This window comes from Clupea harengus, chromosome 19 (genome assembly GCF_900700415.2).
Source record: "Clupea harengus chromosome 19, Ch_v2.0.2, whole genome shotgun sequence".
NCBI lineage: Eukaryota > Metazoa > Chordata > Actinopteri > Clupeiformes > Clupeidae > Clupea > Clupea harengus.
In genome coordinates, this window is record NC_045170.1 from 19,604,761 (window position 1) to 19,619,649 (window position 14,889).

General features: G+C 47.7%; 1 protein-coding gene across 2 annotated transcripts in view; it reads right to left on the minus strand.

Moving 5' to 3' along the window:
- Positions 1-925: 925 nt before the first annotated feature.
- LOC105903710 (serine/threonine-protein phosphatase 6 regulatory ankyrin repeat subunit A) overlaps positions 926-14,889 on the minus strand; it is a 40,746-nt gene continuing 26,782 nt past the window's right edge. For both annotated transcript variants that reach the window (XM_012831490.3, XM_031586495.2), the window contains exons 6-28: positions 14,750-14,837; positions 14,176-14,318; positions 13,385-13,597; positions 10,969-11,047; positions 10,618-10,732; positions 9,896-9,978; positions 9,341-9,404; positions 9,018-9,086; positions 8,585-8,725; positions 8,100-8,211; positions 7,950-7,976; positions 7,628-7,702; positions 7,001-7,202; positions 6,396-6,483; positions 6,120-6,237; positions 4,789-5,008; positions 4,391-4,478; positions 3,838-3,921; positions 3,058-3,203; positions 2,491-2,573; positions 2,090-2,172; positions 1,607-1,698; positions 926-1,286 (exon numbers count right to left, since the gene is read on the minus strand). In XM_012831490.3, coding sequence (XP_012686944.1) covers positions 994-1,286; positions 1,607-1,698; positions 2,090-2,172; positions 2,491-2,573; positions 3,058-3,203; positions 3,838-3,921; positions 4,391-4,478; positions 4,789-5,008; positions 6,120-6,237; positions 6,396-6,483; positions 7,001-7,202; positions 7,628-7,702; positions 7,950-7,976; positions 8,100-8,211; positions 8,585-8,725; positions 9,018-9,086; positions 9,341-9,404; positions 9,896-9,978; positions 10,618-10,732; positions 10,969-11,047; positions 13,385-13,597; positions 14,176-14,318; positions 14,750-14,837 — 2,706 coding nt within the window. In that variant the 3' untranslated portion in view covers positions 926-993. The remainder of the gene's footprint in view (positions 1,287-1,606; positions 1,699-2,089; positions 2,173-2,490; positions 2,574-3,057; positions 3,204-3,837; positions 3,922-4,390; positions 4,479-4,788; positions 5,009-6,119; positions 6,238-6,395; positions 6,484-7,000; positions 7,203-7,627; positions 7,703-7,949; positions 7,977-8,099; positions 8,212-8,584; positions 8,726-9,017; positions 9,087-9,340; positions 9,405-9,895; positions 9,979-10,617; positions 10,733-10,968; positions 11,048-13,384; positions 13,598-14,175; positions 14,319-14,749; positions 14,838-14,889) is intronic.

Genomic DNA, 14,889 nt, shown 5'->3' on the forward strand with positions numbered 1-14,889 from the left:
ACTCACACTCAGACACACTCTCTTGCTTCCCAACTCACAGTTCATGAACCTTCGATGCAAAGGGGGAGTGGGGTGGGGCGTATCAGTTCTGTGTGCATGGAAAACTGACACTTGTAGCGGTCCATTCACAATAAATTATACCGTGTCTAAAATGAAAAGGAAAGAAGACAAAACAAAACAAAAAGCTTTAAATGAATTTGAAGTCATGCTCAAATATGCCAAGAAAGCGCGAGGGTGTGGGCAAAGGCGTGTGTGTGGGTGGGTGGGGGGAGGGGGGTCAAGATGAGCCAGTAGCACTTGGTCCCTTTGGCTGGAGTCAGTCCACCCAGAAGTCCTGATTCTACACTTCAGTCCTTCCTCTCCACCTTGCCCGAGGGGGGTTCTGGGAAATGCAGTAACGACAGTAGTCATATGATTTCAGTCAGTCATTCAACCATTTGGTTATGTAAATTGAGGGAAGGAGGGGGATGTGTATGTGAAGTGTGTTTATAAAAAAAAAAAATATATATATAAAAAAAAAAAAAAAGTTGATATGGCTCTTCACGCAGTAACAGAGTAATGCAGTTCTCGTAGATACAGCAAAAGAGATGGTTGCGTAGTGTTCAAACGGAAAAGCTGTAAGGAGTGGTCTGTGTGCGTCTTTCGTCTCGCTCTCTCTCCCCCTCTCCTCGTATTTCCTCTGTCCATCTGCGTCTCTCCAGTCTCTAAGGCTCCTGAGACTGTCGGCCTGACAGGCCTGAGGAGGGGAGGGGAAGAAGCCAGGGGAAGCTGGCTGTAAAACGGGATACAGACCGCGCTGTCCTCTTTAAAAAAAACAAAAACAATTTTAATGGGCACGTCAACTCTGGCCCCTTAAGCTGGGTTCTGATCAGGTCGGAGGGGGGCGGGGGAGGGCGTGGGATGGGACACGGGCCGTGTTTATTCATTTTTTTTATTGTTCATTTGTTTATTTTATTTTTTTAAGACAGTCAGTCAACAAGGCGCAGGCCTAGCTCAGTAGGTCTCCGAGTCAGAGTCGTTGAGCTCGTCGTCGGGGGCGATCAGGCCGTCCTCGCGGTGGCCCAGGCTGTTGAAGCTGCAGTAGGACGCGTGCTCCGAGCGCAGCGCCGGCAGCGGGTCAAAGGTTACAGCCTTGGAAGGGCTGGGGTAGTGGTTGATGGCGCTGTAGGTCAGGCCGGGCACGGCACCCACGCTGCCTGGCGACACGGGCATCATGGTGGCCAGGATGAGTGCCAGGCAGTCGGCCACGTCTTTGTTGGGGGCGCAGGCCAGCGCCGGAGTGTAACCTGAAGGATTAATGACACGCGCACACAGACAAACATAATGAGTTATACATTATACTCGTTAAGTCCTGTAATCAAAGCCAACGCATTAAGACTACAACAACGGGTGTGATCCATCCGCAAAGTTGCAGGCTGTTCAGCTAACAGAAGGGAAGATGAACTGAAATAATTCTCATGGAGAGCGGCTGCTGTTTTTTTGCAGGTCTTAATTCCTATAACTCTGCATGTAACGTTATTGTGCAGCAGGACAGGGTTTAAGGTTGTGTACATGGACGTACGTGCGTGTGTGTGTGTGTGTGTGTGTGTGTGTGTGTCAGTCTCACCATTCTCGTCCACCGCCAGGACACTGGCTCCCTTCCCCAGGAGCTCCTGCACCACCACCGTGAGCCCGTTCCTGGCTGCCACATGCAGGGGCCTGAGGGGAGACAGACAGAGAGAGAGTGCACAGTCATCCCAATGCTTTAGTCCATTCCACTGCTCTACTGTATTCCATCTACTCCATCCCATTATATATATTTATTTATTTATTTATATGTATGTATGTATGTAATATCCACCCATTCCATATCTACAACATCAGGCACTCAACAGAAGCAAAGTTAAATCAACAAAATGTGGTTACTACTTTACACAAGAATTAGAAAAAACGACCTAGACAGCCCCATTTCTATTCCAGCCAGGGCCATGAATGAGACATAAAACAGGGAAATAAAAAAGTACTGTTTTCCCCTTTAAATCTGACTTCACTCCATCACGCAATACCAGAGGAGTGTTCCATGCGCGCGGCTAAGAGAAAAGTGTCTTACGTCTGTAGTGCTGCGTTGGTGGAGTTGATGAGATTCCGGTCAGTGATTTTCTCCAGAATCAACAAGGCACTGGTTTCATGCCCCTAAGCCAGACACATTAAAAGGTAAAGGTCAGGTATTTAGCAGACGCTTTTATCCAAAGCCACTTACAAACAACATGCAGTGATGGGGAGTCAAACCTGGGCCAACCGCTCTGGTGACACACACATACAAAAAGGCTAATGGGTAATTCCTGAATAATTGTGTGTAATTGTGTGAACTGAGTATGTGGAGGCAACTAAGTGTGGGTGTGAGTAGGCGTTCAGGCTTTGTGACAGATGCTTTTGTATGTGTATATATATATATATATGTGTGTGTGTGTGTGTGTGTGTGTGTGTGTGTGTGTGTGTGTGTGTGTGTACCTTGCTGCAGGCCAGGTGCAGGGCTGTGTTCTTGTTGCCATCCTGTAGAGTGAGGTCTGCTTTGGCGCTGCTCACCAGGACCTCTGCAAACAGGAAGAGCACACTCATTACCACTCCCACAGTATACATCCCAGTCATATAGATTAGCTTTCATGCTAAAGCCCAGAGCTAATGGGGCTGTAAATGACACCACTAAATGTCCCTTAAATCATTGGGATCAGGTCACTACCAGCCGCTACCAACAGCCCAGCCAGCACAACAGTGCATTAGCAGCCTGAATGAAACAGCTCTATTTGGCTGTTTCTGTTCTGACTAGAGTGCGTGTGAGTGTGTGTGAGTGTGTGTCGGTGTGTGTGTGAGAGAGAGAGGTCAGTGTGGGTATTTTTAAAGTGAGTCCATGTGAGCACAAATGTCCTTCAGTATGAACCTACACATTTCAAGAGTTTGTATGTATGCATGTATACGAGTGAGAGAAATAGAGATACACAGAGAGAGAGAGCGAGAGAGAGAGGCAGAGTGTGTGTGTGTGTGTGTGTGTGTGTGAGTGTGTTTGGGTACACAACATACCCACGGCGTTGGTCTGGCCGTTTTCGGCAGCCATCATAAGCGGGGTCTTGCCCATGGCGTCGATGGAGTTCACCTGGGCGTTATGTCCCAGCAGAAGCTGCAGACACTCCACGTGGTCCGTGAAAGCCGCCGCATGCAGGGGGGTTCTGCAGGTCAAGGGTCAAAGGTCAGCTGTCACATGGTCCCATCACAAGACACACACAGGACTGGATTTGGTAATGACGACTCGACTCTTTGTACCCTAATTCAGTGGCATCCTCAAACATCACAGACAGACTGGGTAATTCACAACATGTTCAATTATTCACAGGCGGCTCAGATCTGAAGCCTCTTGGGTAATCAATGAGAATAGAGTCAGTGGAGCGAAATAGGCTGCCAACAACTTTGGGATTTGCAGTCTGGTTGTCAGGAGTCGCCCTAAATTTGTTACTAAATAGCGACGACACGTGTGCAGGGCAGCATGACTTAGCTAAAACATAACTTACAAATCCGAAACATTTCAGTGACCTTTGACCAAGTGTATGAACCCTCATTTCTTGTGCCGGTAGACCGACTACAATACGAGACTCTTAGTCTGGAATACTTTTTTCCTGGAATACTCGTATACCAATCTTAGAGATGACATGATATTGAAATGGGAGCAATCAGTGAAAAATAACCACCCTCTCGTTCCCTATGGACCTGATTTGTGAGGTGAACGCACTAAATGACAGGTGATCAATGCCAAGTGCATCCAAGAGATCTGTGATGGATGGTGTTGGAGCGGGTGTGTCTGCTCACCTGGATTTGGAGTCTGTGGCGTTGACGATGGTGGGGCCAAGCGTGTCGATGAGCATCTCAGCTGCCCCCTCATTATCATTGATACTGGAGAGAGACAGGGAAACAATCACCATCCATTCAGGACGTTAACCACAGGGAAAAAATGTAATAATAATAATAATAATAATGATTTGAAAACTTCTGTATAGCACTATCAATTACCAATGTGTATGAAATGTGGGTTGCAGCTTGCCTTGCTTTCTATACTGAATGCCACATGCTGGTAGGAGCCCTCATGATTTTAGCTCCTTTAAATGCCAGACACCAAGTGGGAGTCTGTCCACTCTTTAGCCTGACTACGGTCTAGTCTAACTATAAGCTGTGTGCAGCTATATCTGACCAGTTGCAGACTTTATAGGACATGGAATGATTACAGAGGGAAGGTCCTTCACAGACCACTGGCAGCAGGTGAACTCAGTGCCCTGCCCCTCCATTCACACTACATAAGCCAACATCACACACACACACACACACACACACACACACACACACACAAAAGCTGATGGTGTCTTACACAGCACAGTGCAGTGGACTGAAGGAGTTGCCATCCATTTTGTGGAACACGTCCTGCTCCAGTAGCATCTCCACACATGTGTCATGGCCTGAGGAGAGGAGACGAGTTTATGACAAATAAAACACAGGGGAGAAGGAAAACCCAGGGCAACTTCAAAATGCAGAAAGGAGGTGGGCGTTCACATTTATAGACAACCCTCCCAGAAACTTATTTTCACAATGTACACACCATTAATAACATGCACACCACTTCTCTAACTTCAGTAAGGTCAGAATGTACACACCATTATTAACATGTACACCAAGCTAGCTAAGCAAAGAAGATGCCACCACAAAAACTCATTCCTGTGTACATTGTCCATCTGGTGACTAATTCTGAAAACTTCACACATAGCATACCATTATAGCAGGCCCAGTGCAGCGGCGTGTAGCCTCTGTTGTCCGTGACAATGGGGACAGCGTCCAGGGACTGGGCTGCCTGCAGGAGTCCTCCGAGAACGCCGATGTGGCCGCAGGACGCCGCCAGGTGCAGTGGAGAGCGGCCCCTACAGTCCCTGACCAGCAGAGTGGCACTATGCTGCAGCAGAGCCTCCACACACGCCTCGTGCCCCGTCACCGCCTGTGTACGCACACAAACAAACAAACAAACAAAACATCACACATCGATATTCTCTAGACCTCCATATCACACTGGTTAAGAGAAGTCTGGAATATTGTCTAGGCATTGCTAGGATTACGGTTGCAACGGGGAGGTTTGTGCTTGTTGGCACGGGCATAGATTATTTTGGCTGGATTGCTGGCGACATCAGCGTCATGTCTACCAAGAACTACCAAGCGTTAGTTAGTTCTAATAAAACCTGAGCACTTAGACTATTGTTGTCCTGCAAGTTGCTTTGGAAAAGTCATGTGCCAACTAGGTGACTAAGTATTATGACTCTCCAGGAAGAGCTTTTCCTCCTCCTCCTCCTCCTCCTCCTCCTCCTTTCCTGACCTGGGTTAAAGGCCCTAGTGTGGTCTCAGGTTGCAAGTGTGTGTGGTGGGAACGGTCCCTGGCCCAGCAGCCCTGTGTTTACACCTGGAGGGACTCAGCAAAGGGGCCTGGGGAAGGGGGAGGATTAGGAGGGGTAACACGACGCCTCAACAGCCTCTCTGATCTTACAGGCTGAAGGGCTAGACTCTGCGTGAAGTGTACACACACACACACACACACACACACACACACACACACACACACACACACACACACACAGAGTCTATTGATAGAGAAAGTCAGGCTCCAGAAAAACAGTCTCATCAACGGGTCAAGTTTCCATGGGGGGCCACTTTCCACTGAGAGCCACTACCAGACAACCCTGGGGCCGTGTTTTGGGATGGAACCTCTATGTGCTGGTGCCTACTGATGTAATCAATCCATAAAAACTGGCCTGTCGACTGGAAAAGCTCCTTACGATAGATTTGATTAGATGTTATCTGGCATGTTCAATAGTCAATAGTCTCTATTTACCATCAACTTTTTTTCTCTGTGTCAAATACACAAGAGAAATCAAATGAACCAGTGTGTCCCTTGATCACCTTAATTAGTTTGATATTTGATCGGTCTATGATCACTACATACATCGAACCCAAGATACCCTGGCAGACTAGGATGTCACGAGCACAGCACTACAGTATAAAATGTGTGTATGTATGTGTAGACCGTGCCCTGGCGGGGGCCTGTGTGCTGCACTTACCCCGCGGTGGAGGGCCGTCCTGCCCCACTTGTCTCGGGCCTCCACGTTGGCCCCTTTGCCCAGCAGCGAGTAGACGCAGTCCGTGTGGCCGCTCAGCACCGAGAGCATCAGTGGCGTCCTGGTGACACGAGACTGTCATCAACACCGCAAAGCTCCACCCTCACAAATACACACACTATTATCTACCACACTAATGAAATATGCAAATGTTCAGACACAGACACCCACAGGCAGCTAGGCACAGACATGTATACACAGACCGACAGACAAACTTACTGTCCGTTCCCGTCTTGAATGTCGACCGCGGTCTGCAGATCAGCACTGCCGATGAGCAGACGGAGACACTCAGAGTGGCCATTCATAGCTGTAGGAGCAGACAGGCACAGGGGAGGGAGGGTTAGCCAGGGCAATATTCAAAACAATTAAATGCATTTGCCCACAGCAGTAAGGAGTTTTGTTCTAGAACTAGCGAGCTAACTACCTTAAAGGGATGCAAAAACCTCGCAAACACAAATAACAAAAGCCTGCTAGCATGTTAGCTGATGTCTTTTGGCTAGAATACCACCACAAATACACAGTTACCCTACCTAGCATGGGGTACAAACATGCTACAACAAGCATATTAAGGAAAAGAGATAAGATGTTCCGGTCATCCTGATGCAAGCAGTGACTGTGAAGACTGTAAGTCAAGTCTAGAGTTAATGAGAATCTGTGGTTAGGCTCTCTGGGATTTAAGTCACTACTATGGTTTTACCAAATGCATAACTTAAATCCACAGCTGGGCTTCTAACTTACTGCGTGTCTGTTCGTGGTGTGTGTGTGTGTGTGTGTGTGTGTGTGTGTGTGTGTGTTGGGGCTGGAGAGGTTATGAGACGGCTCACCTGCTGCGTGGATAGGGGTCCTCTTCTGGGTGTAGTCCTTGACGAGGATGGAGGCCCCCTGGTTGATGAGCACGTCCACACACTCCACGTGGCCCTTGAGGGCAGCCAGCACCAGCGGCGTGTGGCCCAGAGACGTGCGCACATCCAGGTCCAGCAGAGACTGGACCAGCACCTCCAGAGCCTGGTGATGGCCGTGGTAGGCCTAAGAGGGGAGAGCGCACACACACACACACACACACACACACATTAGTGACATGTTCCATAGTGAACACAGCAGGATCGGCCATGGCATGCAGACACACTGCCAGGTGACCAGAAGAGCCTGACTACACCTCCGGCAATAAAACTGCGTTGTTTACATGCAAGCTGTCCATAAACATCTCTCCACATCATGACGGCTCCAACCCTTCCTCTCGGAGACAACGTGTGACTGACATAACAGACTTCACCATGACGTATAATGGTCAGTAAAACACATTCGTATTATATTTGAGCACCGCTATCTGTCCCAATCATAGGATGAATTTCCCCTCACTGAATTATTGTCTTCTGCAACTGTGCTTGTGTGTATTGTGCGTACACGTGTGTGTGTGTGTGTGTGTGTGTGTGGTGTGGTGCTCTACTCACCGCTAAGTGCAGTGGGCTGATGGGAGCTCGGCCATCTGTGTCATTCAGGATGTCCGTCCCTGACGTCTCCATCAGCTTCACACACAAAATACAAAAACATTACTTACACACACTCCCAAACATGGGTGATTCTTAGAAGTTTGAGTGTTCATGGTATGTCACATTCTGGCCACAAGAGGGCAGCCCTAGCTTAGACCTTCAGGCTTCAGACAGGTTTATTTAGCTGAACTTGACTGAGACAACAAGCAAGCCAGTATCCAGTTCTAATTAGCTACAGGATACCTCCACATGCAGAGAGAAGGAAGGACAAACTGTGACTTACCACATCCAGTGGTGTTTCACTGGCAATCTAGAAGACAGAAAGCATACCAGTTAGCCACATGTGTGCACTGACTGTCTGAAGTCTGTCGGGTACTCTAATGAGGGTGAGGGGTGAAGAGGGGGGGGGGGGGGGGGGGGGGGGTAAACTGACCAGCTCAAGGCAGAGGCGGTGGCCGTAGGCGGAGGCGTAGTGGACTGCGTTGTAGCCCTGCTTATCCCGGATCCCTGGGTTAGCGTCGTTCCGCAGCAGGTACTCCAGACATCTGAGGGAACAGGGCCAGAGGACATATAGGAGTCAGTGAACACTAACACACACACAATGCACACACACACGCACGCACGCACGCACGCACGCACGCACGCACGCACGCACGCACGCACACACACGCGCGCGAGATAAACATGTAAACAGAACAACATGCATACACCCAGGTACAAAATGAGCCTCACACACACACGAAACAAACAACTAAGTCAAGTAAAATGCAAATATACACTCACTCTCTCTAATACACATACACAGGTCTAAGAAGTGTACTGTGGGAGACACAGTGTACTGTGGGTAAACATTCAGTGGCTTTGGACATCTCGCACACACACACACACACACACACAGAACACCAAGCCTGTACTCACTTCCCGTCGGTGTCGGAGGCAGCAGCGTAGTGCAGTGGGGTGCAGCCCCTCTCATCCAGATCGTTCACACTGGCCCCAGAGCCCACCAGAGCAAACAGGCACTGATAGTTACAGTTCGCCGCCGCATAGTGCAGGGGCGTCCTGGGGCAAGAAAAAAAAAAAACAGGTTCACACAGGTGAACACACACACACACACAGTAGACACACACTTAATTCCTTTTGTGACTGTCCATCATAGTGTATAATGTTAGCTGTCGCATAATGCAGGGCCATCTTACACACACACACTTTTATTGGAATCCACACCACTCTTCCATGTTTGTATATTTCTACTGGTAATTACAGTCATGACAAATGAGGTGCCTTGGAGGAAGAAACAAAAAAAAAAAAAAAAAAAAAAAAAAAAAAAAATGTAAAAGTGACCCAAACCCACCTCCCAAATCTGTCCTTCCTGTTAAAGTCTGCTCCAGTGTTGAGCAGGAGATTTAAACACTCCAGGTTCCTGCGGGCAGAGAAAAGGATGCAGAGAGGAACAGAGGAAGAGAGGGAGAGAAAATAGGGAGGGATCACAGAGAGAGGAAAAAAAAAAGAGAAAGGGAAGGGGTGGTTAAATAGATATGCATGAATGAGTGTGTGTGTGTGTCAAACTCTCTCTCTCTCTCGGCTGGGAGCGTGGGCTGAGGCGTTTAGCCAGGACAAAAGCCACATTGAGCAGAGGGACTTATGGGAAAGGATCAGAGGTGAAGGATGACTCACCCCCCTGCTGCCGCGGCGTGTAAACACGTCCTCCCAAAGTCGTCGGGGGTGTCTATGTCAAAGCCTGAGCAAAAACACATGGATTAGACGGGTGAAATACTCAATCACACAACACTGACAGCAAACATTTCAGTAAAATTCCCATAATCTAGACAAGCGGTTTCAATGCTACTCCTAGGCCCCCTGCTCTACATGCTTCCCATCCATCCCTGCTGGGCAAACTTGACGGAGTTCGTCAATGGTACACTTGATCAGTTCAACAGACCTGATTTACCTAATTCTAATTACACTGATTTAAATCAGTTGTGACTGAAGCATGGATAGATAGACAGAGTATATACAGGGCAGGGGGGGATTCCAGGAGCAGAAAGTGAAGACCCTTGATCTAGAGGCCCACTCAGAAACCAATCTGGTTCAGGTCCAAATCGAGGCCGGATCCTGGGTCTCCACAGAGGGCCCATTTTACAGATCCATTTCATCAGGAAGTCCAAAAGGGGGGGGGGGGGGGGGGGGGACATGGTAATACTACATTTCCCATGAGGCATCACCACTTACTGGATGACAGGAGCTTCCTGCAGCAGTCGGAGAAGCCACTGAGTGCTGCCAGGTGCAGGGGGAACATGCCGTGGATGCCCCGCCTACACAGAGGAAGAAACACAAAAATCAACCAATAAGAAATGGTCTGGTATTAGCCACACCCTCACCATATCAAATGTCAAGAGATGTGAAGATGGCATCTTTGCGGTTCCCATGCTGCCACTTATGCTGCAAAGGTTCCCACGCTTTTATGTGGATAAAATTTACATTTATACAAGTACGTGTGTGTGTGTGTGTGTGTGTGTGTGTGTGTGTGTGTGTGCGTGCGCATTTATAAGATGTATTTCCATAGTGATGCAAAGCTTGACCTCTTGGTCTTTTTTTTTTAGTTCTAATTGTAAAAAAAAAAATGTGAGGACATTAGTCTATGGGCAGTTTAACAGGGACAATGAAACATACTGACCAACCATTTTCACTGTGACTGAAGGTTACAGCTCTTGCACAGGGTTTCATTTAAACTTCTAACCTTCAAGTCTTACACTTGGTCTCAAACGGACAAACTGTAAGGAACACGGAAACCCTGCTTTCAGGAAACGCGTTTACATTTCACATTCACTCATCATGGAGAATGAGATCTGGGGATCTGGGGACAGCCCTTGCATGTGTAACATGATCCGCCGGCCTCAGGGCTGGCTCCGAGCCCCCAGGCATGTGCCCAGAGTGCAGTGGGGGGGACTCACTTGGCGGTGTCGGCGCCGTTGGTGATGAGCGTGTTTATGAGCAGCTCGTGGCCGTAGCGCGCGGCGATGTGCAGTGGAGAGTTGCCATTCTTGTCTTCACAGTCAATTTCCGCCCCTGCAAAACATGCCATGCAAAAATCAGTGCCGCTGATACAGTTAGCAATGGCGTGGGGGCATTACATTAGGGTTTTGTGCAACCACCCCTTGCAGTCTCGGTAAGCAAGCAGAGGTCAGTTATCGTCACCGACTGGTGTGGATTCAGGGATTTTACAACAAACAAAACGGGGGGGGGGGGGGCGGACCTGCGGGACCAATCAGGAACGAGAGATGACATAGGAGGGCGGGACTCACCGCTTTGAATGACAGCCTGAGATCGCGAGAACCGGCCATGGATGGCAGCCATGTGAAGTGGGGTTTTACCGTCTTTGCTCTGGGGTCAAGAAAGAGAGGGGAAGAGCGGGGTGAGAAAGAGGGGGGACAGGAAGAGTGAGAGGAATAAAACATCAGGAATGAGAGAGAGAAAATGCAGACGGTAAATGAAGCTACAGCAATGTTGGTGCTATGCAGTGTGTGGGTGGTGGCTGGAGAACGAGTGAGGTACATCTCGATAAAGCAAGCCCTGGGGAATGATCAGGAGATTAAGACACCATGTGCTTAACGTCGTCCTGGCAACAAAACTGTAACGCAATTTGAATGTGTGCAAACAACTAATCAGCTTTGCATTAACCCACAAACACTGCATTAAGACTCGAATGCCTCCTGGCTCTGGGAATCGACAGGACATCTATGTATTAGGTGCACAAGCCAGAGCATGAATAGGAACAGGCAGGTGTGTGTCTGGTCTGCATATGGAATCTAAGTAGGAGCAAAACACTAAGGGAGTCTTACACACAAACTGCCCCTCTAGCATGAATATAGTGTGTGGCACACAACACACACACACACACACACACACGCACACGCACACGCACACGCACAGAGAGCTTTCCAAAAACCGTTATTTCCCAGAACAGCTTTTTCCCCTAAAGCCTATTCCTTTCAACCCTCCCTCCCTCCATCCTTTCTCCTCATCGCTCTTCATCCTCCTCTCTCTCACACCCCTCCCTCCCCCTTCCACCCTAAATGGATCCTTATGTCCCCTGCTTTGCACAGATAGCAGTCAAAGTCATTAATAAGAAAAAGGCTTGGAGGGCTAGAGTGCTGCGCTGGCCCGTAAGCACACTTAAGTAGTGCACTCACCCCATAAAACAACTGCAGTGGAGCTACATCACTGCTATGCGCCCAAGACAAACACAGGCTTTGGAACCCTCGCGTTGAGAGCGAGTGAGTTAGGATCAACGCTCTTGGCCACGGCCACTGTGTAAGATTGAGGATGTAATAGACATTAAACGATCCAAACAATATGACATAAGTGAGACAAATGATACAATTGATCTTCTACCTCCTGACTTTGCAGAGACTTTTCTACATAGACTAAGTGGAGATAATGACAACACACAAATGCTTAGAAAACCTTTCAGCAACCATAAAGCAAACCGATTATGCCATTTGCCACTGCTACTGTGTAAGGTTGAGGATGAAATAAAAAGGGTACGCAATAAAAAGAGATAAATGAAACATTTCATCTTTAACCCTCCACATTATCATAGACTAAAAGATGAAGAGAACCTAACTGCTCATACAGTTTTAGAGGAGGGACCGGGCACTGTGAGGGAGCTAACATTTGGGAGCTAAAAGCTATGGGTTCCTTCATAAGATGCACACACACACACTGAAGGACGCTCAGGGGCTGTGGCATTGGCTAATGACGTAGTTACTGACCTCCACAATGAGGCTGGCAATGGTTCAAAGATAAATACATGAGTCAGTATAATGGATCTGAGGGAGGAGTCTAACCTTCATCTGTAAATTATCAGATAATTGATCCAGAGGGTTTTTAAAACAAAGTCAACGTAAAGAACTTTATTGACAGGAATCCTGAATGTGAAGTGCTTTAGAGATATGAAGTGAACGCTTTATGAAGACAACATGCTCAACTCATCTTTCCATTTAAATCCCTGTAACATTAAAATGACAGAAAAGGCATTGAATTGCCATTCAGCAATTCAAGACACCACCATAATGTTGGTAATGTCAACCTACAGTGAATTGATAAGCTGAAATATTTATGTAAATGATAAAAACCCATCTTCTATTACAGCTGGAGAAAAAAAGAAACCGAATGGGCTTTAAGCATGATGGACCATCCAGGAGTCTAATGTTAAAGACCACGAGAAAAGCGACATTAGTTACTGTTGCCATGGCTACCACTGTCCAGCGCAGACATAGAAGGGTGATTGAACTTTTGACCACTGCACTGTGTCCAATATAGGAAAACATCGATGTGTCTGTTGGCCAATCAGAAACGAGTATTTCCTGTTACCATGGTGCAATGTCAATATAACAGAGCACTGTATTAAAAAGAAATTATGAACCATCCAGAGACGATAAGTATGATGCAGAGGAGACCGTAAGGAGAAGGTCATGTGACTATGATGGACCATCCACGCGTCTGATGTTAAAGATCATGAGTAGAATTATGAAGTGAATATGATGGACCATCCACGCGTCTGATGTTAAAGATCATGAGTAGAATTATGAAGTGAATATGAAGGACCATTCGTGAGTCTGATGTTAAAGACCTTGAGTAGAATTATGAAGTGAATATGAGGAACCATTTGTGAGTCTGATGTTCAAGATCGTTTGTCGAGAAGAGGCCGTCTCTCACCTTGATGTTGACGTCGGCGCCGTTGCCCACCAGCAGCTCCAGGCAGAGGGCGCCGTGGCGCGAGGCGGCGGTGAAGTGCAGCGGGGCGAAGCCCTTCTCGTTCACCTGGTTCACGTTGGCGCCCGACTCGATGAGCTCGTTCACAACCACGTCCTGCCCGTTGTAGCAGGCCACGTGCAGAGGCGTGTTCCCATACGCGTTCGGCTCATTTATCTACAGAGAGAGAGGGAAAGGGAGAGAAAGAGAAGAGAGGGAGAGTATTAGTTGAAGAGAATGACATGGAAAGAAATGCACATCACAGAGACGAGAGTGAGAGAGAGAGAGTGTGTGTGTGTGTGTGTGTGTGTGTGTATATTTGTAGTAGGGTGAGAGTGTGGAGGTCCATCTTACAGGGAGTCATTGTTTCGTCTCTAACTTCTTTAGAGACGATTTAGGCGATGCCTTTTAATTTAGATAGAATTCAATTAGAGCCAAGGGAGGGAGTGGGCGAGAGGACTAAACAACAGAAGGTTAACGGACCAGCAGAAAACCCTTCCTCTGGGTTTCAGTAAGGAAAGGTCTCATGTTTATCAATGAACCACTGTAATGCACACACAGTTCTAGGAGATAAACACTTTTCCAGTACTGATACTTGTCCACCAGCATATGGGATATGCCCATGTGTGTGTGTGAGTACATCACGTGTGGAGAGAGAGAGGGAGAGAGAGACAGAGACAGAGAGAAAGAGACAGAGAGAGAGAGAGAGAGAGCGAGAGAGAGGGGTGGTGTGTGTGTGCACGTGTCAGACATACATCCACGCCCAGGTCCAGCAGGTACTTGACAACGCTGATCATGCCGCTGGAGGCTGCGGCGTGTAGGGGAGTGTACGCCTTCTTGTCCTTACAGGCCACCTCTGCACCGTGGGACACCAGCAGCTTCACCACCTCCATGTGACCTGAGGGGCACACAACAGGGGCTGCTCAGTCAAACGCTATCTACTACGACATCCAGGTGTTTGGGGTATGGATTAGATTTAAGAGAGACTGACACAGATGAGTGAAAAAAAAAAAAAAAAGTTACCTGCTGTTTTAAAAGGTAGTAGAGAAACAGGGGGGTTTAAGGAAGGGAGAATACGCATTAAAATATTAGATTTATTGGAGAAAAAGGTGCAGTGCAACAAGTCTGAAAGCATAAAACGGAATGTGCCGAGGTGGGTTAGAATAAGGCTGACCACAGGAACGGACAATAGAGAGGACAAGCTTAAACTTACTAAGGCTGCCCTGAATGGCTCATTCAACCTCAAGAAAAGCTCTATTTGTCTCAATAAATTGGTCAGGATTTGTATGCTCATGTTGATTCTGTGAGATAATGCAGCTTAGACCTTACCCATATACGCTGCCCAGTGAATGGCTCTTCTGTCCTTCTTATCGAAAGCATTGATGTTCGCCCCTCTGGACAGTAACAACTTCACCATCTGCCAGAATAGAGACAAAAACACAGGCAACATGATACAATCTGTCTGTTAA